The sequence below is a fragment of the Garra rufa genome, chromosome 10 (genome assembly GCF_049309525.1).
Source record: "Garra rufa chromosome 10, GarRuf1.0, whole genome shotgun sequence".
NCBI lineage: Eukaryota > Metazoa > Chordata > Actinopteri > Cypriniformes > Cyprinidae > Garra > Garra rufa.
This window is the reverse complement of record NC_133370.1, coordinates 30,362,043-30,389,688: the sequence shown is the minus strand read 5'-3', so window position 1 is coordinate 30,389,688 and position 27,646 is coordinate 30,362,043. Positions and strand designations below refer to the sequence as shown.

The 27,646-nt window shown below is 36.2% G+C and overlaps 2 protein-coding genes across 2 annotated transcripts in view; one reads left to right on the top strand and one right to left on the bottom strand.

Moving 5' to 3' along the window:
• Positions 1–319: 319 nt before the first annotated feature.
• Positions 320–19,729, top strand: LOC141344543 (protein Niban 1-like). The gene is made up of 16 exons (XM_073849423.1): positions 320–395; positions 674–887; positions 971–1,149; positions 1,676–1,806; positions 1,953–2,078; positions 2,166–2,280; positions 2,352–2,516; positions 5,784–5,899; positions 11,089–11,193; positions 11,516–11,678; positions 13,669–13,856; positions 14,083–14,229; positions 14,448–14,558; positions 14,677–14,784; positions 17,707–17,818; positions 17,901–19,729. The coding sequence occupies exons 1-16, from the start codon at positions 320–322 to the stop codon at positions 18,914–18,916; spliced, it is 3,072 nt and encodes a 1,023-aa protein (XP_073705524.1). The 3' UTR covers positions 18,917–19,729.
• A 36-nt stretch (positions 19,730–19,765) lies between these two features.
• Positions 19,766–27,646, bottom strand: part of kifap3b (kinesin-associated protein 3b) — a 58,757-nt gene continuing 50,876 nt past the window's right edge. Inside the window, exon 20 of the mRNA XM_073848409.1 lies at positions 19,766–20,957. Within this exon, the coding sequence (XP_073704510.1) occupies positions 20,873–20,957 (85 nt within the window). The 3' untranslated portion in view covers positions 19,766–20,872. The remainder of the gene's footprint in view (positions 20,958–27,646) is intronic.

Sequence of the window (27,646 nt, the reverse complement as noted above, 5' to 3'; positions counted from 1 at the left end):
TAATTTGGGTCTAGTCTTGGTCTGGATCTTGAGGGGTCTTGTTTTAGTCTTGATTTGGGTCTGGTCTTGGTCTGAATCTTAAGGGGTCTAGTCTTGGTCTGGATCTTGTGGGGTCCAAACTTGGTCTAGATCTGGGTCCCAAGAGGTCTAATCTTGGTGTGGATCTAAGTCCTAAAGAGTCTAGTCAAGTGTAAGTCTGGATTCGGTCTTGAAGGTCTAGTCTTGGTCTGGGTCTCGAGGGGTCTAATCTTGGTCTGGATTTGAGACCTAAAGGATCTAATCTTGGTATGGATTTGGGTATTGAAGGGTCTAGTCTGGTATGGATCTGAGACTAAAAGGATCTAGACTTGGTATGGATTTGGGTCTTGAAGAGTTTAGTCTGGATCTGGGTCTTGGTGGGTCTAGTCTTGGTCTGAATCTTAAATGGTCTAATCTTAGTCTGGATTTGGGTCTGGTCTTGGTCTGAATCTTGAGGGGGCTAGTCTTGGTCTGGGTCTGGGCCTCAAGGGTGTCTAATCATTGCCTGTATCTAAGTCTTAAAGGGTCTAGTTTAGGTCTGGATTTGGGTCTTGAGGGGTCTAATCTTGGTCTGGATCTGAGACTTAAAGGATCTAGTCTTGGTTTGGATTTGGGTATTAAAGGGTCTAGTCTGGTCTGGATCTGGGTCTTGAAGGATCTAGTCTTGGTCTAAATCTGGAGGATCTTGGTCTCGAGGAGTCTAATCTTGGTATGGATCTGAGACTTAAAGAATCTAATCTTGGTATGGATTTGGGTCTTGGGGGGGGGTCTAGTCTGGATCTGGGTCTTAAAGGGTCTAGTCTTGGCCTGAATCCCGAGGATCTTGGTCTTAAGGGGTCTAGTCTTGGTCTGGATCTGATTCTTGAAAGGTCTAGTTATGGTCTGAATGTTGAGGGGTCTAGTGTTAATCTGGATTTGGGTCTGGTCTTGGTTTGGATCTCAAGGTGTGTAGGTTTGGTATGGATCTGGATCTCAATGGGTCTAATCTTGGTCTGGATCTTAGTCTTAAAGGGTCTAGTCTAGGTCTGGATTTGGGTCTTAAAGTGTCTAGTCTTGGTCTGATTCTTGAGGATCTTGGTCTTGAGAGGTCTAGTCTTGGTCTGGATCTGGGTCTGGAAGGGTCTAGTCTTGGTCTGAATCTTGAGGGGTCTAATCTTAGTCTGAATCTGGAAGGGCCTGAATCTCAAGGGGTCTAGTCTTGGTCTGAATCTGGATCTGGAAAGGGCTTATTTTGGTCTGCATCTGGGTCTTGTTCTTGGTTTACACCTCTGTAATAAATGTAAATATATTTGTAATTACACATTTTTAATTAGGAAGTTACAGTTTAGCATATTTAAAAATATATTGACCTCAAATGTGTCATCAAGTAACAAACTATGGCTCAAAATATAGTACTTAATCTGTGGTTTAGTATGTCAGTCAATACATCGTAATAAGTGTGCTTCTTTAAAGTATGACAACAGATTATTAAAGCATAATGATTAAAAAAGTACAAAGAAATTTCAAAGTGAACATTTTAATTACATTTAATGATTTTAATTACACAGTTTCTTTAATAATATATACTTTTCAGATTTAAGGTCCATTACAAGTGCACATTCAATACAGTTAAGCACCCTTTTTCCCAAGGGTAATCTGATCTTTCATATGTGTATAGGCCGGACAGAGGCTGAGCTGAAGAACTTTAGTCCTCATTACAGAAGGCAAAGCTGCATCGCCTTCTTTTGCCATCTGAAGGATGAGGTGGAGCAGCACAGAGCAGGACAGGCCCAGCTTCTCAAACAGAAGGTGAGAGCTTAACAGTTTTATATTAACACCATCAATTTATGTGTTGAATTAACTGCACTCTCACTTACATTATCAGTGTTTTATGATACATGGTGTTGCAGAGTTTTACTCCCACTGTATTTTTCACAAGTATGTTTCACTTCTAGGAGCCTCTGCAGGCCTCAGAGGTCCTGTACAAGGACAGTGTGCTTTTCTTCGATGACAGAAAATGGAGAGAGAGATTTGTAGTAGTCCGCGCCGACTATAGCCTGGAGCTACACGATAGCCAGGAGGTTAAAACTTATCTTTGATAATTTCCACATAAAATCACCTTTTCTGACAGAACATGATCATGATTTTGTAATATTTCATACATCCAGTCATATACAAAGGGAACGCCAGCCCGTCACAAACTCCTCCCAACAGGGGGCACAGTGTTGACCTCAGAGGAGAAATACACTGCCGTCGTAGATAAGGCCTTCCCTGATCCTAATGGTGAGTGTTTGTCTAGTTCTCAGTCCTGATCTCTCTCTTTCCACTGGAATGAGTGTTCATGTGTTGTTCAGGTTCTAAAGAAGAGCCCTCTGTTCCTGTGGTGATGGTTCCCGGTCCACTTCCTGTGTACCTGAGACTGCCTTACAGACGAGACTCGTACTTCTGTTTCCAGCAGGAGGAGAAGCGGGCCCGCTTCGTCTCAATCCTGAATGACTGCATTCGGCATCAGAACCAAGGTACCAGATTTGCACCACCTCAGTGCACTTTTGACTTTGCTTTTGCAGTCTATGATCAAATTGGTCAATTATACCCCTAAGGAGAAAGATTTATTTCCTACAGAATTTCTGTTTGCTCATTTTGAAAGTACTTTTCGAATCCTTTCTGACTAATTCTCTGTACACCCACCTAAAATCAACCTTAAACACATGCTATATTACAGTAGTGAGGCTGCTGAGAGGATCCCTCAAGCTGTGTGTGGCAGCCACTGCTCTTGCATCAGTTTAGTACTGTTTTTCTGTGGTGGTCATGGTGATACACTAATAATATCCAGAAATGCAATGCTGTCTTCCTGCGTACTTGCTACTTAGCGGTTACACTGCCTCTGCAGAGCATTATGTGTGCAATAAACTTCGTCACACAGCTGCAAAAGACTCCGCTTTGACACCTTCACACTTCATGTAGTGGGTGAGAGGAGAAATAACCATCTGTAACTATCTATACATAATGTGTACACATTACTATATTTCGCTGTTGTCTGTTATCGTAAGTCGAAAGTCAGATTAGAAAAGACTTTGAAATAAGCCTCTCAATTTAATGTAACGTTCATATTTGCAGCACAAATGCTGTGGGATGAGATACACAGCAAATTTTACTTGGAGTTAAAGAAGTAGTTCATTTCCAGAACAAAAATGTACAGATAATGTACTCACCCCACTGTCATCCAGCATGCCCATGTCTTTCTTTCTTCAGTCGTAAAGAAATTGTTTTTTAAAGAAAACATTTCAGAAATTATCTCCATATAGTGGACTTATATGGAGCTTCAACAGGCTTTAAATGATCCCAGCCGAGGAATAAGAGTCTTATTTAGCGAAACGATCAATCATTTTCTAAAAAAAATACTTTAAATGCTTGTCTTGTCCAGCTATGCATGCACTCTGTGCAATCCAGTTCAATACAGTTAGGGTATGTCAAAAAACTCCTATCTCATTTTCTCCTCTAGCTTCAAAATTGCCCTACATTGCTGCAGAAGTACCGAACCAGTGTTTATAAAGTGAACATGCAAAAAAAGACAAATGCCCAAAAAAAGGTAAAACAGCAATGTAGGGCGATTTTGAAGTTAGAGGAGAAAATGAGATGGGAGTTTTTCAACATACCCTAACTGTCTTGAAGGGGACTGCACATACGTACTGCATATGTATGGCAGAGAGACAAGATGAGCATTTGAGGTTAACAAAAAGTATATATATGCAGTCAAGCCCCTAAATTTTTCATACCCCTGGCAAATTCTGACTTAAAGTTACTTTTATTCAATAAGCAAGTTTGTTTTTGACCCAGAAATGATACAGGCTTCTCCCAAAAGATAATAAGACAATGTACAAGAGGCGTCATTGTGGATTTTTATTTACATTTTTTATTTACATTTGTACAAAAAGTGTTATGTCCAAAATTATTCTTACCTTTTGCAAACTGTCACAGTCTATGGGAAAATCCAAAGTTCTGTACCATTCCAAATAGTCCAAGCTGTTCTAAAGCATCCTAATTACCCTGATTCATTGGGAACAGCTGTTTTAATCAACTCAACGGGTCAAAAACAGAAGCTCTCTGCTGTTGGTTTGTGGACAGTCATGGCTAAGATGAGCTCACTGAGGACCTGCGGCTGCGCATTGTGGCTGCTCACAAGTCAGGAAAGGGCTAGAAGACCACATCTAAATGTTTTGAAGTTCCAGTGGCTACAGTGCAAAGTATTATTAAAAAATACAAGAACGTTCTGCACTGTGAAAAATCTCAGAGGATGTGGTCGGAAGCCAAAAGTGACACCTGTGCTGGCCAGGAGGATAGTGAGAGAGGTAAAAAAGAAGGATCACCACCAAGGCCATTCTGATGAATCTGGGCTCTGCTGGTGGCAACGTCTCAAGGCAGACAGTCCAACGGACACTGAACACCGCTGGGTTCCACGGACGCAGACCAAGGAGGACACCACTTCTCCAGATAAGGCACACAAAAGCCCGCTTGGCATTTGCAAATGCACCAGTGGACATTTCAGCATGACAACGACCCAAAACACACAGCAAAAATTGTGAAGAAATGGTTAGGAGACAAAAACATTAACATTTTGCAGTGGCCCAGCCAGAGTCCTGACTTATATCCAATTCAGAATCTATGGAGGGAGCTAAAGATCAGGGTGATTGCAAGGAGACCCTCCAACCTGAAAGAGTTGGTGTTTTATTAAAGTTAGTTTAGAAGCTACAAACAAAAAGTAGCTAGCTCATGCTATTTAGGAGGACAATATCTTAAAAATATACAACTAACCATAATAATATATAATTTAAATAATAATTTAAAACTATTTGTGACCCTGTACCACAAAACCAGTCTTAAGTAGCATGGGTATATTTGTAGCAATAGCCAAAAATACATTGGGTCAAAATGATCATTTTTTTCCCATTTATGCCAAAAATCATTAGGATATTAAGTAAAGATCATGTACCTTGAAGGTATTTTGTACATATCCTACTGTAAATATATCAAAACTTAATTTTGGATTAGTAATATGCATTTCTAAGAACTTCATTTAAACAATTTTAAAGGCGATTTTCAATATTGAAATTTTTTCCACCCTCAGATTCCAGATATTCAAATAGTTGTATCTCCGCCAAATATTAACCAAAAATTTACCATTATGACCAGGGTCGCATTTATGTATTAAGCAAAAAAGGTTTTACTTGAAACTATTACTTTTAAACTTCCCCCCCATAATTGTGCATCTGAAAGGGGAACTCCTACAAATGAATATTTAAAAAGGTCAGGTGCAAAAATAATTGTGTCCATGCCTTTTCAGCACTAATTCTTCACTGTGTGTCTTTAGTAATTCATGACAGTACTATCTTAACGCCAAAAAGTTTGTGCTGGTGCAAGCTGTTAGTAAATCTGGCCCTTAGTTTTATTATTAATTTTATTATTGAAAAGTTACTTTTTTTATTTGGTGAGATACTGTCACACTACTGAAAATGTAGTTGATTTGTTGTGACGTTTAACACTGAATGTTAGATGTTCATTTTTTCCATATTTAAAAGTATGCTACATTTAAGTTTCAGTTTCCTCTCATTTTAGTAATACGCAAAAGCCTTTCATCATACAGTAGTTGGCATTTCCAAATCATTTCTGTGTCTTGGTCTTTTTCCTTTTTTCTGGAACCAGAAAAGAGAAGTTGCTCACATGATTCCCCATTACACAATCGATTCATCTGGCAGAACTGTTCTCTTCTCTCTTTTATGTCTCTGCAGATTGTCTGAAGAGTATGGAGTGTGAGGTGCAGGCTTTCCTAAAGGCCATTCACTTCTACCGGCAGGAGAAGGGTCACTATGAGTCATGGGATATGCTGGTGGGCACTGACTGTCAGGTGGGCCTCCTGGTCTCCATATTACTCACAAGCATGTTTTGAATGAGTTTCCGGAAAAATGGTATCCACATGAATGAGTGAGATGAGTCATGATGTAGTGGCCACAAAAATGAACAAACAGCCTGACTAATGCGCAGTGATTAAATCAGGCATCATAGTGTGGTCAGCAGGTTGGACAGAGCTGCCGGTCAGGTATTCAGAAGTGTCATGCTGTTAACATCCCAGTTGTCGCTCATTTCATGCTTGACTCAAAGTTATAAATGCATTCTTTTAACTTAGCATAACGATTGCATTCCCATGCTCCAAACTCTTGTGTTTGCTTAAGAAACTTTGCGACTCACAAAACTCTTGCATAACTGCCTTAGCAAGCACCACAAATTATGGATATGTTGTTTCTTACAAAAAATCATACCAGAGCTCCTGTTGTTATGAAATCTTGAGATCACAGCAGGGTCTTTTACAGGATATCTGTTAGCTACCTAAGGAAACACCTCTGCCTTCCTCCAACTATTGTTAGGTCCTGTTTTGAGCCCTAATTTGGCAGACAAGGTGTTGTTTTGTAAGGGAACTGAAAACAGAAATGTAAACTAAGCTATTTTTACAATTAGTTACTATCACAAACCCTGACAAAGTGATGAGGCCCAACACAATGTACTTGTGAAAAAATGACATACTGTTATATAAATTACAGTTTTTCTTGATTGCTTTGACATGGTTAAAGAAACTAGGATCCACTCAGTTTTCATCATCACTATCTCAGCAGAGCAGAAGACATGTCTTGCAAATGTGTTAACCCTTTCTCATTGGATTGACACATTTTCCCCACCCTTTTGCAAAACAGTTAACACGGATGTCATTCAAGCAGTCCAAACTCCATTGTTTTAGCTATGGTAACCAAACAGAAACCATCTATTCCTAACTGTTAGAAACTACCTAGATTAGTATGAAATCACTCAAGCACCCGTTTGACACTCCTTCACACAAATCTTCAGTTAGCAATCAGTCTGCAGGCCTTATAAAAAGGTGCCACATCTGTGTTGTTCTTTGCCAGCATGGATGGAGGAGGCCTAACGCAGATGAGAGTGAGAGTAAGAGGTAGAGGGGTCCGAGGAAGAGGAGTCTGTGTGCGAGCCTGCGAGGTGGAGGTGTAGTTGGAAGGGCTCAAGTTTCAGATGAAATTCAGGCAACTGTTACTGATCACATTATCAATCATGGCTTTTCTCTTAGAGAGGCTGGACAAAGAGTCCAACCTGTTCTAAACAGAAACGCTGTTGCATCCATTGTCAGAATTTTTCGACAGGAGAACAGGTAATGTTGTTGTACAGTAGATGCAGAAATATCTTCAGTGATTTATGTAACTGTTTCCTCATTCCCATTACATGTATTCTTTATAGAATCCAAAGGCTACCATTCTCTGGTGGTAGAGGGAAAAATTTTAGTGCTGAGCAGGAGGCGGCCGTTGTAAACATGGTTGTGGCAAACAATGCCATAAGGCTGTGTGAAATCAGGGAAGCAGTGATTGCTTATACTTTACTGTAATAGATTTGATTTATTTTGTTCTTAATTTCTTATACTCCAATAGATTTTACTGTATTTTGGTTTACATGTATTCTCTGTAATATTTACAGTACTTCAGGTTTCAGACACGGTTTGAAAAAATTGAATGTAATGGAATCAAGAAAAAATGCATCAAAGCATTTCTTGTTCTGCATCTTGTTCCTGCAAATTTGACACAGCCTATATAGAAAGACAACAAATGACACTGGCAATAGGCTACAATGACAAGCAATGGTGCGCTGATTCACACTGAGTTCTGTATTTTGTATTTTGTTGTCCATTGTGTAATGATTGACTGAAAGAGCTCATATACTTGTTTGCAAGTTGTGTTGTTTGAAGGTAAAATTTGCTTTTGTTGCATATTTTAAATGTTTTGGCACGGTTAGAGCCTTTTACCATGAGTGCCACTGTTTAGGCCTGTGTGTTAAGTGTTTTGAAAATGTGGAGTTTGAGTTGACGGCTGCATCAAAGCAATCAAGAAAAACTGTAATTATATGAGCAATATCCCACAAGTAGATGTGAGATATGGCTGTATATCGGCACTGCTGTGATTTGGCCAAAGGTAATCACTGCGTGCGAATATACAGCCATATCTCACATCTACGAGTGTGATATTGCATTTTTACAACAGTTCGACGGCACGAGTGTATAAATACATAAAAACCAACAACGGAGTGTTCTTAATAATAACCCTCTTTTGTGCAAACTACTTCCTTCCGCCACGGCTTCAAATCTCAGTTTGACAGTTGAACAGCTGAGCCCAAGCCTCCGTTACTAATTCCAAAACGTCACTTTAGATCTAACGAAGGAATGTTAAGTTGCTTTATTGAAAACTTATTGTATTACTGTATTAAAAGCTCACTGTATTATGTAAAGATTTATAAGAGAGATGCTCTGGGCGATCGTGTTTACCTGCATCTGATACAGCTTTCATCTTCATATTCACGATGTAGTTTGAATGTTTGCTGAGGAAAGCGTCTGTGTCAAAACATGAATATCCTTAATATCATCTGTTAAAGGGGTCCTATTATGCTCTTTTACAAAGTCTTTATTTTGTTTTGGGGGTGCACTAGAACACACTATCATGCTTGGTGGTTCGAAAAACACATTAATTTTCACATAATTTACATTATTAAATAGATTTCTCCCTAGGCTGGCACACATTGCTCGATTAGTTCTGGGTTTGATGAAGATCCTCCTTCCGAAAAATGAAATGTGTTGTGATTGGTTAGCAGTCCCACTGCATTGCGATTGTTTCAGTCCTGACACGCCCCTTCCCAAAGCAGTAAGTTCCTTGTACCACTGTGCAAACTAGATTAAAGTGAATCTTATGTTTTAAATATGGATATATTTTTTACAAAAACAAATTGGATCGCTAAAGAAGGCTTTTACTGACCCCCCCCCCCCCCCCCTGAGCCATGTGAGGTACTCTTTATTATTGATCGAGTTGTTTTGGACTGATGGAGAGAAACACGTGTCTATGCCGTTCTAAAGCTTGGGAGTGCCAGGATTATTTTTAATATAACTCAGATTGCATTCATCTGAAAAAAGGAAGTCATATGGATGCATGGAGGGTGAGTAAATAATACGCTACAGTAGTGTTGGTCCAATCGTCAGCCTGCGAGATCGCCGATACATGATATTATCATTATTGACATGCCCGAAACCAGCTCTAGCATAAGGCTAGTGGAGCTATCTACGATGGATAAATCTCTTACCACACACTGCACACGTCTACAGCACGGCTCCAACGCAGCAACCAATGATTGTCACTCTAGTCAATGCTTGTGTTTACATCAGCCACGGCTTGTGTTTACATCGGCCGCACACGTCAACCGCGCAGCTCCAACACAGCGACCGGAGAAGTTTGCGGCCACTTTAGTCGACGTTTATACGAGCCGCACTGCGGCTTGTTGAAGCATCCCAGAAGTGGCTGTCCATGCTACATCGCTAAAGGCGAATCCCCCACCTCGTCCCTCCCCATTTTCGTAAGCGGGATTTACATTGTGACATAATAGCACCTGGAAAACAAACACTGTAGTCCAAAGGAGTCGTTCATTGTAGTTCTTGAAAAGGGATTTTTTAAAACCTAAATATCTTGCTTTGGCGTGGACTTTGAAATTTGCCCATACATACACACCACAAAAGTGAAAAAGCATAATAGGACCCCTTTAAGGGTGATTTCGGTAGACAGCGCTGCTCAGTGCACTTTTTAGCTGCATCAAGCTACTAAACACATTTAAATACTATTTTATATATATAAAATATTATTTAAAAAATAATAATATTTAATACACAACAGCCATCATAAAAATTGCTAGGCAATTGAGTCAAAATTACACAGGCAGCGCTCTGATATACAGCATTGAATTTATATAAACATGATGACATTTTGCCATAACGATTTGCTCTGGAACAAATAATAGATTAATGAGACCAAAGACTGCCTGTTAGATTTGCCCCAAATGAATTATATCTCATGTTTAACCACTACAGAGTCATTAGAGCCAGCGGTAAATTCCCGAAGGTCTGGCCGAGCTGAGGCTTCTCTCGTGCGGGTTCATGAGTGCAGACTGGCCTGCTGACGATTCAGAACTCTCATGTCTGAAAACGTTGACGCAAATTTTCAAATAGATGTTATCTTTATTAACAAACTGCATATTTGAACTATAAACAAGTACATTCTGACTTGAAAACCTCTTAAAACTACATTCTGTGACACAAAAACAGTATTATTTATAAAATTAAAGTGCATTTGGGCGTCCGCCATGACACTCACTGTAAGAAGTACCACAAGCGGAGTGATACAATTACAAACGATGAAATGGCTGTTGGAGTTCTCTAATAGCACACACTTATCAGCCAATCAGATTCGAGGGCCAGAAAGAACTGTTGTATAAATTATATTACGCCACTATTCAAAAAATATTAAGTAGCACACCTGCATTATTATTTTATTATATTATTAATTATAATAAATGTTTCTTGAGCACAAAAAATGTAAGTTTGCTGTAGGCCATAGATTATCTAGGCTATGGATTATCCTAGATGTATAGGACTTTCTTCTTTCAGACAAATACAATCAGAGTTATATAAAAAAAAATGTCCTGGCTCTTTCAAGCTTTATAATGGCAGTGAATGGGTGTTGAGATTTTGAAGTCCGATAAAATGCATCCATCCATCATAAAAAGTACTCCAGACGACTCCGGGGGGTTAATAATGCCGCGTTCCAGGGAACCCGTTACCCGTGTTTTTCCAAGCTTCTACCCGTGTAAGTGCACCGGAACCCATTCACTGCCATTATAAAGCTTGAAAAAACAAGATATTTATTAATATAACTCTGATTGTATTTATCTGAAAGAAGAAAGTCTAGGATAGCTCGAGGGTGAGTAAATCATGGGGTAATTTTCATTTTTGGGTGAACTATCCCTTTAAAGCATATTTAGTGACACTGCCACGTCTGTGTGGTGATTCTGTCTATTGCAGACTGATTCACTGCTATGATATTACAACAACTAAGTGATTCAACACTTTTGCTGTTCCTCCATGAGTCTGTGTCTTGTGGGTGTCTTGTGTCTTGACTCAGTCTGCTATCATGGGTTTCAGTAGTGACTCCCTCTGCTGTTCTGCAGGTGCTGGCTAACCTGGTGATGGAGGAGCTGCTGCCCTCACTGCAGACAGAGCTGTTGCCTAAGCTGAAGGGAAAGAAGCCGGAGAGGAAGAGGGTGTGGTTTGTGGTCAGTGAGATCTCTTCACATCTATTCTTAGAATTTTGACACGTTATGTGTTGAATGTCACACTCAGGAAACATATTTACTGGCCCATTGTAAATACCCATACCCATTAGTTTTCTGGCCTCCACACCATCCAAGAAAATAAAGGTTTAATACCATGAAAATGAATTCTCCGTCATGGCCTATGCCAGCTGCTCTATAAAGGGACTTTTAGCAATTAGGCAGCATGTAGACAAAGGCAGCTCTGTGTTCATGATGAAGTGGGTTTATGATGGCCATATTTAGGGTGTGAATGTGTTTTCTATTTATTTTCCTGTGTGGTTAGACAGTGGAAGCGACCTACGAGCTTGTGCATGAACAACTGCGAGAAGGATTGGAGAGTTTGAAAAATGAATGCAGAGAAGCCAGCAAACAGCAGGAGGCGCTCATTCGCTCAGACATGGACCAGATTGTCAACTCGCAAACATTCCTGGAAACCAAACTGCAGGGTATGAACTGTCTCTGTAGTATATACTATGTTCAAAAGTTTGGGGTCAGTACCTTTTTTTCATTTATTACTTTTTTTTCAGCAATTATACATATAATTTTCACTAAAAAATGAAAATTCTGTCATTAATTAGTAAGCCTCATGTCATCTTTGGAAAACAAATCGAGGTATTTTGACGAAATCCAAGAGCTTTCTATGGAAGCCTGTTTCCGCCACTGAATAAAAAATTAAAAAAGGTTATTGCGACTTTTATGTCACAATTCTGAGAAAATTGTTTCTCAGAATTGTGAAATATAAACTAAATTTATAATAGATATAAATGAGTTTTAAACTCAATTGCGATTTCACATCTCGCAATTCAGATTTTTTTCTCAGAATTGCGTCATATAAACTCGTAATTTTGACTTTTTTTCCTCAGAATTGTGAGATATAAACTTTTTTTTTATATCACACAATTCTGACTTTTTTCTTGCAATTGCGATTTCTAACACGCAATTGTGACTTTATTTCTCAGAATTGTGAAATATAAACTCAATTTATGATAGATATAAATGAGATATAAACTCGCAATTTTTACATTTTTCTCGCAATTGCGAGTTTACATCTCGCAATTCTGACATTTTTCTCAGAATTGTGTCATGTAAAAAAAAACGTAATTATTATTTTTTTTCTCACAATTCCGAGTTATAAAGTCAGACTTGCGGGATATAAACTCACAATTGCGAGAAATAAAGTCAGAATTGCGAGATATGAACTCGCAATTCTGACTTTTTTCTTGCGACTTTGTATCTCACAATTCAATTGCGAGTTAAAAAGTTCAGTTCTGAGGAGAAAAAAAAGACTGATATTTTCACAGAATTGCGAGTTTCAGTATTGTGAAATATAAACTCAATTTATAATAGATATAAATAAGATATAAACTCGCAATTCTGAACTTCCTCGCAATTGCGAGTTTACATCTCGCAATTCTGACTTTTCTCAGAATTGTGTCATATAAACTCGGAATTATGATTTTTTCCTCAGAATTGTGAAATATAAGCTCACAATTGCGGCTTATAAAGTCATTTATGTTAGATATGAACTCTTGCTCTTGAATAACTTTTTTCTTGCGACTTTGTATCTCTGTATTGTATCAATTGCGAGTTAAAAAGTCCAGTTCTGAGGAGAAAAATCACACAATTCTGACATAACTCGCAATTGTGAGTTTATATTACACAATTCTGTTTTATTTTTCTTGCAATTCTGACTGTCTTACTCGCTATTGCGATTTTTATCTCAATTCTTACTTTTTATCGAAACTGCAAGTATATATCACGCAATACTGACTTTATTTCGAAGAAATTGCGAGTTTATATCTCGCAATTCTGACTTTATAACTTGCAATTGTAAGTTTATATCTCACAATTCTGAGAAAAAGAAAGTCAGAATTGTGAGATAAAAAGTCACAATTACCTTTTTTATTCAGTGGCAGAAACGGGCTTCCATAGTTTTCTGACCCTGCATAGACATCAACGCAACTGACACGTTCAAGGCCCAGAAAGGTAGTAAGGATATTGTTAAAATAGTCCATGTGACATCAGTGGTTAATTCGTAAGACTGACACGGAAGAGAAGAAATTGTTAAATAAAGTTGTTATTTATGTTTTTCTTGTGCCTCATAACATCACGGTTGAACCACTGATGTCACATGGACTATTTTAATGATGTCTTTGCTACCTTTCTAGGCTTTGAATGTGTCATTGCATTGCTGTCTATGCAGGGTCAGAAACATCTCGGATTTCATCAAAAATATCGTAATTTGGGTGAACTATCCCTTTAAAGATTTAGCTTTTCAGTTTAGTCAGCTAGTTTTACAAATGCCCCAGACTTCAAAACCATGCTGAAATGTTGTGCAAGCGTATGGCCACCATGTTGAGGAATATTCTTATCTGTGTAAATGTAGTCAGTGAGACATACCAAATCTATCTTCATGGAGTCTGTTTTTTTTTTAAGGTCTAGTATCAGAGCCAGCCGTGAAATACTGTTCAGAGAGCGTGGCCCCGTACCTGACCTCAATCCTGGAGGAGCTGATGAGTCCAGTCAGCGCAGGCTTCCAGGCCGTGAGGCTGCTGTTAGAGGACGAGCTGACCCGAATCTGCAAGGAATTCCCTCAGGGGGGAGTCACAGAGGAACTTCAGAGCGTAAGCAGAACATTTAGGCTTAAAATGAATATTCATCTGCTGATTTCAACATTCAGCCAAGGCTACATTGCAAAACACTTGAAGCAAATCAGGTCATTTTTTTCCCCTCTGAGAACAAACTTAAATGTTGGACAGCAGAGCTGACGTGATTAGATCATGTTGGAATAATGATCATCCAAAGTCAGACTCCCTTGAGTTCTCATGAGTCATGCCTGTCTGTTTGAAGGCTTTGCAGCAGGTGGGTCGTGACCGAATGGAGGACTGTTACCAGCATGTGAACGTCCTTAGGGAACAACTCCAGGAACTTCGCAACAGATTCAAGTTCTCCAACTCGACGCGAGTAGTTCACTGCACCCAGAGTCAAATGCAGCAGGTGGGCGTCATCTGCAGGTTTTTGAGTGACTGGTCGTTGTAAGACTTGGTGGGGCTCTTAGATGTTTTATGTCCGTGTAATGAAATACTTCATCTCACCAAAAATGAAGTCAATGGAGAGCATTGCCTCATCTTGTCATGAACTTTGGTTCCCTCTACAGGGCAATGGAATATAATGAAATGTGGCATTTCTGCTGTGTTTTTCCACTCTTTTTTTAGCTGATGGAGAATGCTGTGTACACATTTGAGCTCCTGCTTCAGTCTGCCTTAAAGGACAAACCTGACAAACAGGCTTCAGTCATGGAGAAAGCCAAGCTGCGTGTCCTCAAGGTTGGCTTTGAACACATTTACAAAGTGTATACATTCAGTAGTACATTCAGTTTTGACAATAGAATAATTCTAACAAATGCGACATTATTATTATGGAATTTTTTTGTTTCCCCTTTAGCAATTTGACTATGACAGCAGCACAGTAAGGAAAAAGATTTTCCAGGAGGCTCTGGTTGACATCACACTTCCAGCCATCAAGAGAAACTTGGCGCCTGCCTGCAAAACTGTAAGCACTATTCAATTTTTGGGAAAATTTTTGTTGAACATTGAACAGAATACATTATTCTGTTAAGTTACTGCAGACTCTGTTTCTCTGATCAGATTAATACTTATTGACTTTAATTAGTTGGTACTTTAACAATGTCATTGTCAGTTCACCCAAAAATACAAATACTGTCATTAATTACTCAATCTCATGTCCCACACTCGCAAGACTTTCATTCATTTTTAGAAGACATATTAAGATTTTTTTTTAACAAAATCCAAGAGCTTTCTGACCCTGCATAGACAGCAACGAAACTGACACGTTCAAGACCCAGAAAGATAGTTATAGCTACAAGAGTACTTTTTGTGTGCAAGGAAAACAAAATTTTATCTTCACCACGCATTCACGAGAATACCACAGTGCATGATTGTGATGCTTGTAATTCGAAATTGTTGAATAGAGTTATTTTTGTTTTCTTTGCACACAAAAATTATTCTTGTAGCTTCGAAAAAAATGATTGGACCACTGATGTCACATGGACTATTTTAACAATGTCCTTACTACCTTTCTGGGTCTTGAACGTGTCAGTTGTGTTGCTATGCAGGCTTAGATTTCAGCAAAAATATCTTACTTTGTTTTCTGAAGATGAACGGAGGTCTTATGGGTTTTGAACAACACGAGGTTGAGTAATTAATGACAGAATTTTCATTTTAGTGAGAACTATCCCTTTAACTACAGTGGGGCAAAAAAGTATTTAGTCAGCCACCAATTGTGCAAGTTCTCCCACTTAAAAAGATGAGAGAGGCCTGTCATTTTCATCATAGGTATACCTCAACTATGAGAGACAAAATGAGAAAAAATATCCAGAAAATCACATTGTCTGATTTTTAAAGAACTTATTTGCAAATTATGGTGGAAAATAAGTATTTGGTCACCTACAAACAAGCAAGATTTCTGGCTCTCACAGACCTGTAACTTCTTTTGTAAGAGGCTCCTCTGTCCTCCACTCGTTACCTGTGTTAATGGCACCTGTTTGAACTCGTTATCAGTATAAAAGACACCTGTCCACAACCTCAAACAGTCACACTCCAAACTCCACTATGGCCAAGATCAGAGAGCTGTCAAGGGACACCAGAAACAAAATTGTATACCTGCCCCAGGCTGGGAAGACTGAATCTGCAATAGGTAGAAATCAACTGTGGGAGCAATTATTAGAAAATGGAAGACATACAAGACCACTGATAATCTCCCCGATCTGGGGCTCCATGCAAGATTTCACCCCGTGGGGTCAAAATGGTCACAAGAACGGTGAGCAAAAATCCAGAGGGGACCTACTGAATGACCTGCAGAGAGCTGGGACTAAAGTAACAAAGACTACCATCAGTAACACACTACGCCGCCAGGGACTCAAATCCTGCAGTGCCAGATGTGTCCCCCTGCTTAAGCCAGTACATATCCAGGCCCGTCTGAAGTTTGCTAGAGAGCATTTGGATGATCCAGAAAAGGACTGGGAGAATGTCATATGGTCAGATGAAACCAAAATAGAACTTTTTGGTAAAAAACTCTACTCGTCGTGTTTGGAGGAGAAAGAATGAGTTGCATCCAAAGAACACCATACCTACTGTGAAGCATGGGGGTTGAAACATGCTTTGGGGCTGTTTTTCTGCAAAGGGACCAGGACGACTGATCCGTTTAAAGGAAAGAATGAATGGAGCCATGCATCAACAGATTTTGAGTGAAAACCTCCTTCCATCAGACTTGACTTTTTGACTTGACTTGACACCGCCTGGGTAGTGAAGGAGTGGCTTCGTAAGAAGCATTTCAAGGTCCTGGAGGCCCCCAGATCTCAACCCCATAGAAAATCTTTAAAGGGAGTTGAAAGTCTGTGTTGCCCAGCGCCAGCCCCAAAACATCACTGCTCTAGAGGAGATCTGCATGGAGGAATGGGCCAAAATACCAGCAACAGTGTGTGAAAACCTTGTGAGGACTTACAGAAAACGTTTGACCTCTGTCATTGCCAACAAAGGGTATATAACAAAGTATTGAGATTAACTTTTGTTATTGACCAAATACTTATTTTCCACCGTAATTTGCAAATAAATTCTTGAAAAATCAGACAATGTGATTTTCCGGATTTTTTTTCATAGTCGAGGTATACCTATGATGAAAATTACAGGCCTCTCTCATCTTTTTAAGTGGGAGAACTTGCACAATTGGTGGCTGGCTAAATACTTTTTTGCCCCACTGTATACCCTAAACAACAAAACTAAACAAAAATATAGCTATACATTCATTTTTTGTAAAACACTACTGACAAAAAAGATTTACTAAAGAAGAGGTTTACTATAAAGAACCAACACATTTGAGCCTTTTGTTCAGGAACTAGAATTCACTTGGCAGAACTCTATGTGTTGGATTCACCAAGAAGAACTGATTCAATTGATCCGTTTGTTCAGGAGTTGAACTTTGCTGGCAGCACAGCATGTGTTGTATTCACTAAAAAGAATCAGTTCATTAGAGTCGTTCATTCAGGAATCAGACTGATATTTAAGGGCATAGTTCACCCAAAAATGAAAATTCTGTCATTAATTAATCAGCATCATGTCGTTCCAAATCAGTAAAACCTTCATTCATCTTCGGAAAACAAATTAGAACCAGTTCATTAGAGTCACCGACTTTACTTGTTTAGTTAAAAAGAACCAACTAATTAGTAATTACAGCCAATAGGTAAAATTTTACAGCATTGTAAATGCTACCAGAAACATTTCAAGCTGCTTTAATACAGTATTCTGTCTGTGATTGGGTTTCTGTTCTTGCTGACAGTAATACCATGTGTTTGTGTCATGATTTTATTTAATCTTATCACACAAATTCAGTGGTAATTTGTTCGAGTTATAGGTAGTTTTCTCTGAAATGCTGACTGAATTTTCTTCCTTCTTCCAGGAGCTTCAAAATTATGAACAGTTCGTCTTTGCCGATTACACAAACTTTGTTCAAGTGGAGAATGTCTACGAGAACATACTGCTCAACCTTTTGAATAATGAAGTAAACAAAGGTAAACTGTTTTAGCTATTTGTTTTGAGTATCTGAGACATAAGTTCAACACCAATATCAACATCAATATTTTCACCATACAGTGGTGAAGGAGGCAGCCAGCCTGAAGAAGAACAACCTGTTTGCTGACAGTACTGACCTGCAGTGTGTTAGCCAAAGCAGCCTGGCTGACAGCCGCACACCTCCCCTCTCTGCCCCCTCCAGCCCACCACAAGCTTTGGCGTCTGTGGCTATCTCCCAACAAGCAGAGCAGAAGATCACCTCTCCATCAGGAGGATCCATCAGTGAAAACACCAGTCAGAAACATGAAACTTCAGTCATTCCTACAGTGAAGATTACAGTGTCTTCTCCAGAATCTGTGGAACTTACATCACCATTAAATGTTCCTGAAACTCAACCAGATGTTCCTGCAACAATACTTAACAATGCATCACCTGTCCCAGACCCCTCACAGACAGTTTCCTCAACCAAACCTGAAGCCATCTTACTCACAGAAGATGCATCATCTTCACAACCAGAGACATCCTCTAATATGAAGGATGAAGTTACAGAGGGATCTTCTGTTAGTACAGCAGTCCATCTCAACTCAGCAGCTGAAGAAACTCCTGCTCCTCTCATTATCGGCTCTGAAACTCTAAATGCGGAAGCAGATGAAGAAAGCGAAGATGCAATGCATGAGTCTGAGGAAATGATCAAAGAGGAATGCATCCATGTTGTCCAACCTGATGTTAACCAGATAATCAACACTGAAGTTCTTCCAGACGTAAGTGTTGAAGACACTGCTGTGGATGCCAGTGTTTCCGACGAGCATGTTGTTGTGGAAAACAAGGCGTGTGAGGCAGCGCCTCCTAGTGATGAGAATAGAAATGAAACCCAAGACAGTCCCGCCATGGATGCTTCTCCTTCTCTCAACTCAGTTCCTGATGGTTCAGCAGAGGGTGCTGTTGCTTTAACATCAGATCTGGAGAAGCAAATCAGCGTCGTGAGCATAGATTCACCGGAGGAGACCGCTGATAGTGTGCAGGCTATCAGAAATCTCATCATGGAGGTCATCGAGGTAGAGGACGTAGTGAGACCTTGTGCAGATAATCAGCCTTAAAAAGGTCTGAATCAAATCCAGCTCTGCAAACAAAACCAACTACAGTGTTTCCATATTTTTCAGTTTTTTAGTTGCGTCGTTTTTATAGACATTTACTATTTTTAAATAACAATCTAATTAATTACTTTGACTCGCATAGAAACCAAGTGCCTGTGTAAACAGATTTTTTGTTTTTTGTAAAACTTTATCTTATATCTTTTCATATCACATTAACAAAAACTATATATATACACATACACACACACACACATATATATATATATACACATAGATGGCTGTTTGTACTTGCAGTTTGTGTTTTTAAAACTTAAATGTAATATTTTTTAAAATGTGAGGAAAATTAAATGAGAATAAATAGAAACTCTACATTTTTAAATGGTACACAAATGTTTTTGGAGGACTGACTAATTTATTAATGTGTTGTGAGATAATAGGCGATTGTGCTGATCACTAAACAATTTTTGGTAACGCTTTACAATAAGGTGCTATTTGTTAACATTGGTTAATGCGTTAACTAACATGAACAAACAATGAACAATACATTTATTACACTATTTATTAATAATAGTCGTTCATTGGTCGTGTTAGTTCCCAGTTCGTTAACTAATGTTAACACAAATTGTGATTTAGTATGCATTAGTAAATGCTGAAATTATCAGTAACTAAGTTTAATATTCTTAGTTCATCTTAAGTAGTTCAGTGATGTTTACTAATGAACCTTATTGTAAAGTGTTACCTAATTTTTTTTTTGTACCATGCTGTAGATTTTCTGAAAATGAGACCGTACCTTTGTACATATGATTATCACAGTGAAATGTTGTTAAATAAATTTCCACAAAACAGAGACAATTTATCAGTGCATTGTTTTATTTCTTCTGTTTGCAGTTTGCAGGTCAATTCACATTAATTTCAAACTCACAGGATCATTATAGCAGCAAAGGCCAAGATGTTAGGAGGCACGTTTTGTTTCTGGAAATACAGAGCGGTCCTGAATTCATTCGGATAAATTAAATTAAAATTAAATTACAGTACTCGAAAATAAGACTTAAAGTGAAAGCTACATCTCTATTTTAAAACATATAATAACCAAGATAAAACATTAGGATAAAATTGTACCAGAGGCAGCATTTAGCACCTTACTTAAAGTGTTCTTAAAGACTAAATACATTTTCACAGCAATGAACCCTGGACATTATTAGGTAGTTAAATATCTCTTAGAGGGATAATGTCTACTTATATAAGCTATCTAACAGAAACACAGTATAGTTTTGTTATATGTGACTATTAGTGCAAGATATTTTAATAAAGTGAGCTGTTAATGCAGATTATGCAGTCAATGAGAACAGGATAAATCGGTTTTGGCTATTAGTTTCAGTTCAGTGACTATACCATACTTTAGAGTATTAAAGTGCACTCCCTAAAATCTTAAAAAAAGTATAAATAAAGATCATTCTGAAACTAAAATCTAACTATAGTTAGTCATTAGTAAGTCAGTTGTTTTATTAATGAAAGCATGAAGCAAATTAAATTGCACTCTGTTTGTGTCTTTTTAAAATCATAAGATCAAGATGTGTTAAACCCAAATTAGGTCAACTGAATATAATATTGCTAATAAATAGTAAAACATTATATAAAATAACATAATGTAATAATGCTTAACGGATTATTCACATACATTCAAACAGTGAGGAAGTCAGTTTATAACTTATATAAACATATTTAAATAAAAATAGCATTTTACATTCATTTTTGAATGTACACGAGCTACTGATGTTGAACAATGAATAGTTGAAAGTTATTATAAAGCATCATGAAGCATTCTACTGGGGTTTTGCTTTTAAATCCAAGGGTGGGCTCACATTTTCTGGAAGAGATTGGTTGGTTTGCAGTGTTTGAGATTTCTAGGAGATAAAAGTGGTCTTGTTGTGAACGTTGAGAAGATGTTATGCAGCAGCTTTATCTTGCGGATCCGTAGCCATGGAAGAACGGCTCGTCAGGACGAAAGCCGTACGCAGTGGCAGGACGTCCTTCGGCTCCGTTGCTGAGGAAAAAGATGTGAGCACATGTGAGCATAAACTCTGATGATCGTGTTACCTGTTACTGTTAACTCTGAGAGGCACTAGATGGCCTTCTTCCATATATAAAATTAGGAGAAATGGTAGAAACATCATTCAGACTCTGAACTCTGAATATTTTATATTTATATTTATATTAATATGTGAATATATAGAAGTAAATTAGAATATATTTTATATATTTAGCCTATATTTAACCAGGCAAGTTAATTAAGAACAGGTTTTTATTTTTAATAACAGTCTGGTATTGAATTTATAAATGTTAATCAGAATATATATTTTAAAAAACAGAATATATAACTGTAAATCAGAATATATAGTCTGAATAAAAAAATTCAAATCTAAACATAAATGTCATGAATATATAGAAGTACATCTGAGTATATAGTTGTAAGTCTGAATATATGTAAATGTAAATTGTGAATATGTAGTTTTAATTTTTAAATTGTAAATCTAGAATTATAGTCAGGAAAATGAATATATATTTAATTTACACACATATATATATATATATATATATATATATATATATATATATATATATATATACACACATACACACACACACACACACACACACACACACACACACACACACACACACTTATAACTATATTGTCGAATTTACTTTTATTAAGATTTTAAAATATATATTCAGATTTACTTCAATACATATACATTTGTATAACCTGACTTATATCTACATATTAGAATTTACATTTCTATATTCTGACTTAAAACTATATATTTAGATTTACTTCTACTCTAATTTAAGATTTGTATATTTATTTACTTCTATATATTCAGATTTCTAAAAATATATTCAGATTTACTTCTATATATTAACAATTTACATTTCTATATTCAGACTTATAATTACATATTCAGATTTACTTCTCTATATTAAGATTTGTAGCTTTATGTTCTGATTTGCATTTATACATTCTGATTTATAAATATATATTTAGATTTACTTCTACATATTCATGATTTACATTCATATATGAAGATTTCTATCTTTATATTTTGATTTAGATTTATATATTCTGATTTATCATTTATAAATATATTCTGATTTACTTCTATATATTCAGATTTCTAAAAAATATTCAGATTTACTTCTATATTAACAATTTACATATTTATATATTAAGACGTATAATGACATATTCAGATTTACTTCTATATATTAAGATTAGTTTCTTTATGTTCTGTTTTACATTTATACATTTTCTGATTTATAAATATATATATTCAGATTTACTTCTATATATTCATGATTTACATTCAAATATTAAGATTTGTATCTTTATATTCTGATTTACATTTATATATTCTGATTTATGATTTATAAATATATATATTTTTTCTTCTATATATTTAGATTTCTAAAAAACATATTCAATTACTTCTATATATTAACAAATTACATTTCTATATTTAGACTTCTAACTATACATTCAGACTTACTTCTACATATTAAGATTTGTATCTTTATATTCTGATTTACATTTATACATTCTGATTTATAAAATATATATTCAGATTTACTTCTATATATGCATGATTTGCATTCATGTTTTATGATTTGTATATTTATATTTTGATTCGCATTTATATATTCTGATTTATAAAAATATATTCTGATTTACTTCTATATATTCAGATTTCTAAAACAATATTAACAATTTACATTTAAATATTCAGATTTACAATTATAATTATATTATATAGACGTTGTATAATAACATTTGGTGCTTCATAATTTGTATATTTTATAATGCAATTATTTAAACACATCAACACACACATACATATACATTTTATATATATATATATATGTGTGTGTGTGTGTGTGATTTCTATGAAAATCATTATCTAGCTGGCTTTTAAATACCAAGAATTCCTTATGAGTTTTTAGTTTGAAGCATCAGGTGAAAGAAAACTAGCCACACAAGTAACATTTACATTTTATGCCATAGTTTTCCAGCAAAAATGTGTTTATAAATGTGCATATGAAATATTAGTGTTATAATTTTTACAGCTCTTATATTTCTGCTGCACAAACTATTATTCCTAAAAAAAGGGGTTTTATTTTCAATAAAAATAGTAATTTATATTCTCACATTCACATATAAAGAAATAAATTACTATTAAAAACAAATAATAAAATGTATGCAAAATATAAAATGTATGCAGTGGACACATTTCAAAACCTGACACCAATAAGAATGAATCATAAAAATTAGTTAAATAAGAAGTGAACACAGAGAATATAATAAATGATCAAAACCAAGACGAGGAGTTGATAATGTGAACCAAATGCATAAATTAATTTATTTTACGAGTATAAAATGAAAACTGCTAACTTCCTTAAAAACATTGACCTGCTGTGAAAGATACCATAGTATGTATGGACCGCATTTTGTCCCATGTAAGACCGCCAAATGGCAAGATTTTAATTCAGTGAGCTCTGCATGCCAGTGTAAACATTACCTTCTATATGAGCTTTCATACTAGTTGAACATGCATATTATTGGCCACTGACAGGGTAAAATACCGACAGTGTACACGTGATTAAAACAAACAGATTTAGAATTAACAAAATAAGCGCATAGTACTGCAGATTTAAGAGTAAAATAGCCGAGGTGTGACACGTTCCTGTCCTGCTTGCACCTCGACAGGCGTTTAACACTCATTCAAGACACACAAAGCCAAAAAAGCTCTGCGGTTCTAGAAACAAATTGTCCGTTGGCTCTGTAAGCCTCTCTCTAAACCAACAGGTTCAAGCCTACATCTTTTAAATTATGAGCTGTTTGCTTTGCCCCTATGTGCCCACATTACATTGTGTTGTTTTTTGCCTCATATGACCTCCAGTAATCAAACACAGCTCCTCTTAGCACCCCGACTCACACACTCGGCTGTCTAAAATATGTCTTTTTCCTATTGGCCTGCCAGATCTGTCAGGCTGAATTTGAACAGCGGGTAAGAGGGATTCATGCGCGGGTCGGCGCCACCTGTAGGTGCGCCGAGCCTCTGTTTTTGACTCCGACACCTAAATTTTACCTCAGCACTTGGCCTTTCCTTGAAAGCAAGAAACACAAGCTTCCAGAGTTCGGGATAATCATCTACAGAGGGGGAGCTTTTATTGCGCTGAGAATTTATAGCTGTGAGTTATCAGAGTTCATTTCACACTTCAACTTGGTATCATCACGTCATTAATTACTGGATGAGATTAACACCCAAAAATGAACTCGGTCTGATAAGAAAATGTGAATCTATTCAACGATTTATCAGCTGACCTGGCCTGCGATCCATAGCGAGCACATTCCTGTTCAATTATGAGGCAGCCTGTCACCTCTTCCTGTACGGAGCTTCAAAACAGGGCAATAAAAGCCGAGTGGGGATGGGATTGACAGCTCATAGGGAGGCAGGTCAGCCCTGACGTTCTGGGAGGGGAAACGGCCAAAGGTGGCCATAAAAAAGCCCTTTTAACCAGACATTGTTTCATAGCTCAGAAGAGTGTGTTTGCACAGGAAACGGGTCTCGGCTCTTTTATAAAAAGACGTTTCTCCTCCTTTTTTCCCCAAGTTGTTCTCCAGCCCAAGCTTTGATCTCCCGTTCCTGTCACTTCTCCGGTTACATGCCCTACCTTGGCTGTGTCAAATCAACAGCACCCCCTTTTTTCCCCCTTCCTTTGCCTGATTGCGTCTCCACATCCCTGTTTTCTATTTTCCTCCCGCGTTCTCGTCCAAGCTCCCCAAGGCTTTAGGGACACGCAGCTCCACACGGCTTGAATAAAGGCGGATTTGTCAGTCTGATGCGTGCACACAAAAGACACGCACAGAGAACTGGTTTTCCTCGGGGACATCAGAAGCCCATCTGCAGACAGTGTGTCCCGTTCGCGCTCAAGAGTGACCAGTTTTAGTTCCATTCAGCACCTCATCTGTCTTCGTTCTCAATCTCTAAGGGTGGGAATCAACAGGGGTCTGGTGATTATTATATGGGTATCTAGGACACAGTGTGATAATATTGTGTATAATTGTATTATAATTTGTGATCTTTTACTGACTTGTTGCTCTTTCATCTGTACTGGATGTTGGAACTTTAAACAATCAGCATTAAAAAACAAAAGCATTCTATATTATCTAAATATTATACATAAAGGTTTGGGGTCAGTAAGTTTTTTTTTTCAATTCAAAAATAAAGTTTACTATATAAATGTTACAGAATTGGCCAAATTTGGGATGAAAAAAATCTAAAGTAGGTCAGTGCACTTAAATCAGAACTAGTGTCTGTGAATATTAAGCTGCAAAAGTACTATTTAAATATGAATTTTGTCTATTTTGTGTGAATGAATGGCGCAGATGCACGGTTTTGTTTACTACACATATACCGAAGCGTGTGTGACGCTTACTGTGTTGTTAGACTCTGCCGCCTTAATATATGTACACAAAAACATGAACATAATATCTAACACTGCCTTTTCTTTTGAAAAAAACAAAACAAAACAAAACTAAATATATATTGCCATATCATATACAAACAGAAAATATAGGGTCTTCACAGAAACCTAAATATAAGTTTGGTTTAATTATTTTAAATTGTGACAGAAATATATCACTTAATTTAATGAAGGTACTACTATTAATAATACAATTATTAAAACATTATTTTTTAAGGAATATTTAACAGAGAAATTTCATTACTAGAATTTATTAACCAGAAAAATTTAAATGCACAACACAGTATTTTTGAAAAAAAAAAAGATAAATAAATAAAATGTAATATTAAAAAACAAATAAAATCAATTAATCTGAGATGCTTTTGATTATTACAGTTTAATGAAACCATTCAAATGGAATCCAGAAAATGAATGGAAAACAATTTGGAAATAAAAACGATTCAGAGACAAAAAAACTAAAACATATTTCATAGGGCCTTAAAAATGTAACTTGTGTTAAACTTATATTAAACTGCTATTAAATTGTGTAAGTTTTATGATTTCAATTAATTACAGACATGCTTTTTGATTAATATTTTTAATTGAACCATTAAAAAAAAAAAGAGTAGAAAAATAAAACAGAAAAATTTAAATGGAAAAAAAAGTAATTGAAAAAACTTAAAAGAAACGTTATCGAAAAATTAAAAACGGGAATAAAAAGAAACCAGAAAAAATTTTAATGGAAAAATGGAATTTGGCCCTATATTTGTAATCATTTCACTGTTGTCATCTGATGATTGTCATATTGCTTAGTTTTGATGATTATTCAATTTTGCCATACAAAGAATGCAAACGACTTTAGTTAAGCAACCCATCTGGATATTATTTATATATAAATTGAAGAATGAAACTGTCAGATATATTAAATGTTACAAAACTCGTGTATTAATCTCATGTACACTACCAGTCAAAAGTTTTTGAACAGTACGATTTTCAATGTTTTCTTAAAAAAGTCTTTTCTGCTCACCAAGTCTGCATTTTTTTTTTTATCCAAAGTACAGCTAAAACAGTAACATTTAATTTTATTTTTTTTACTATTTAAATAAACTGTTCTCTGTTATATGTATATATATTAGGGCTGTCAAATGATTAATCATGATTAATCACATCCAAAATAAAAGTTCATGTTTACATACTAAATGTGTGTTTTCTGTGTTTATTTATTATGTATATATAAATACACACACATACATTCAAGAATTTGTTTTAGATTTATATAGAAAATATTTATAATTCTATATATAGTCTAAATTAAATAGAAGTATAACTATTCATTCATATAAATATTTGTTTAAATCTATACACGTATGTGTGTGCATTTATATATACATAATAAATATACACAGTAAACACACATTTAGTGTGTAAACATAAACTTTTATTTCGGGTGTGATTAATCGTGATTAATCATTTGACAGCCCTAATATCATTTGACAGCCCTATATATATAGTTTTTTTTATGTAATTTATTTCTGTAATCAAAGCTACATTTTCAGCATCATTACTCGAGTCTTTAGTGTCACACGATCCTTTCTGATCCATTCTGATATGATGATTTGCTGTTCAAGAAACATTTATTATTATCACTATTATTATTATTTACAGTTGAGTAATTTTTTTTCAGGATTCTTTGATGAATAGAAAGATCCAAAGATCAGCATTTATCTGAAATACACGTTTGTAACATTATACACTTTACTATTCAAGGAAGAAAATTATAGAAATTAATACTTTTATTTAGCAAGGATGCTTTAAATTGATCAAAAGTGATGATAAAGACATTTATAATGTTACAAAGGATTTCTATTTCACATAAATGCTGTTCTTCTGAACTTTCTATTCATCAAAAAAAAAAAAACTGAAAAAAATCTAATAATAAATGTTTTTGAGCAGCAAATCAGAATATTAGAATGATTTCTGAAGGATCATGTGACTGGGGTAATGATGCTAAAAAGTCAGCTTTGAAATCACAGGAATAAATTACATTTTAAAATATATCCAAATAGAATTGGTTCTTTTAAATAGTAAAAATATTTCAAAATTTTACTGCTTTTGCTGTACTTTGGATCAAATAAATGTAGGCTAAATAAATGTTGTACATCACACTGCCTGCTTGGCATACATTAACAAAATGTTGTACAACTGCATATT

Coding starts and splice junctions, on each gene's coding strand:
- LOC141344543 (XM_073849423.1), top strand. CDS start 320: ATGGATCTGAGACTAAAAGGATCTAGACTTGGTATGGATTTGGGTCTT. Junction 888..970: donor CTGGATCTGATTCTTGAAAG/GTCTAGTTATGG, acceptor CAAGGTGTGTAG/GTTTGGTATGGATCTGGATC. Junction 1,807..1,952: donor CCCAGCTTCTCAAACAGAAG/GTGAGAGCTTAA, acceptor TTTCACTTCTAG/GAGCCTCTGCAGGCCTCAGA.